At 53.3% G+C, this 1,496-nt stretch overlaps 1 protein-coding gene across 1 annotated transcript; it reads left to right on the top strand.

Annotated features, from left to right (window-relative positions):
- Nucleotides 1-5: 5 nt before the first annotated feature.
- LOC104527231 (coiled-coil domain-containing protein 177) lies at nt 6-1,171 on the top strand (the record flags this gene model as incomplete). Its single annotated transcript, XM_010170897.2, has 1 exon — nt 6-1,171. A coding segment is annotated over one exon (1,044 nt), but the record flags the coding sequence as incomplete, so codon positions are not given.
- Between the last annotated feature and the right edge of the window lie 325 nt (nt 1,172-1,496).

The raw sequence follows: 1,496 nt of genomic DNA on the forward strand, positions 1-1,496 counted from the left end.
GGCAGGCGGCCCATCTGCAGTGGGACAGCCAACGGCGCCTGGCGGAGCAGAGGAAGGAGCAGGAGGAGAAGGAGAAGCAGAGGGCCCTCCTGCAGGGCCAGCGGATGTGGGAGAGCCAGGTGGAGAAGCGGCGTGGGAGGCTGAGCCAGGAGCAGGAGGAGGCTGCCTTGCTAAAGCAGAGGCAGCGCCTGGTGTGCGAGGAGAGGTGGCGGGAGCAAGCAGAGAAGCAGGAGCGGCTGCGGAGGGAGAGGCTGGAGAGGACCGTCCAGGAGGACAAGCAGAAGAAGCTCCATCAAGAGCACAACCTGAAGGCAAAGGAGGAGGGCAAGAAGGAGCACCGGCAGCGAGAGGAGCAGCTCCTGCAAGAGAAGCTATCCACAGCCGCACAGAAGAGGCTGAAGAAGGAGGTGCAGCTGCAGAAGGAGAAGAAACTGCTCAACCAAGCAGAGAAGCTGAAGCACGAGGCCTTGCTCAAGGAACTGACCAAGCAAGAGGCAGAAGAGAAGGAAATGCTAAAGGCCTCCCTGGAGATGAGTTTGACCAAGGCTCAGGAGAACTATGAGCAGCTGGTGGAGAAGAGGAACCAGGAGCTGAGGGAGAAGGCCAGGCGGGAGGACATGCAGATCCAGAGAGCCAAACTGGCAGCAGAGAAGAAGGAAAGAGAGCAGAAGGAGCACTTGGAGGCCCTGGCTAGAGAGACAGAGAGAAAACTCCAGCATGCTGCCCAGGTGGCCGAAGAGGTCGTCCAAGAAAAAGCCCGCAAGGTGGTCTTGAGCCGTCTGGAGAAGGAGAAAGTGCAGAAGATGAACAAGCAAAAGGTGGAACAGTACGAGGACCTACGGCGCAGGGAGATCCTCCTTTCTATAGAGAGGAAGCTGGAGAGGAGTGAGCAGATCTTCAAGGAGAAGAAGACTATCTTAGAAAATGCCAGGTCTGTTGCTCGGGCGTCCTTCCATGTCCGGGAAAAGGTACGGGAGGAGACGAACATGCGCACCTTCGACAAGATGGCCTTGGAAGCAGAACTGCATGCCCACCTGAATAAGAAATGAAGGGTCTTGTCATGGATGAGTGGGGATACATCACCAATTGTCCATCATAATGCATCAGAAAGCTCCTCTGCTTTAACATTTAAAAAACAGTAACAACCACCCTAATTTCTTATTTTGGGGGAGTAGGGAACCGCACAAAAATGTGGCAGCTATTACAGGTACTTTATAAAATACGTTTTTGTTCTGGGCATATTTTAAGGACTGACCTCAGTCATCTTTACAGAGGGGAATCTAGTTTTTGTGTCCTCCACCCCACAAGCACACGCATTTTCTCAGAGAGGGCTGTGGAAGAAGTCTGCTTGAAGCCTGTGAGATGCCGATTGATTGTATACATCGGAGCTGACTACAGCTGCCCTCTTTTCAGTTGGAAATGCAGACAACAGAGATTACAGACTATTAGGGCCTACTAAGAACCAAAACCACCCCAGCTGATTCTGGCTTGAGTGA

Source organism: Antrostomus carolinensis, unplaced genomic scaffold (genome assembly GCF_000700745.2).
Source record: "Antrostomus carolinensis isolate BGI_N321 unplaced genomic scaffold, ASM70074v2 scaffold22246, whole genome shotgun sequence".
In the NCBI taxonomy this organism is placed as follows: domain Eukaryota; kingdom Metazoa; phylum Chordata; class Aves; order Caprimulgiformes; family Caprimulgidae; genus Antrostomus; species Antrostomus carolinensis.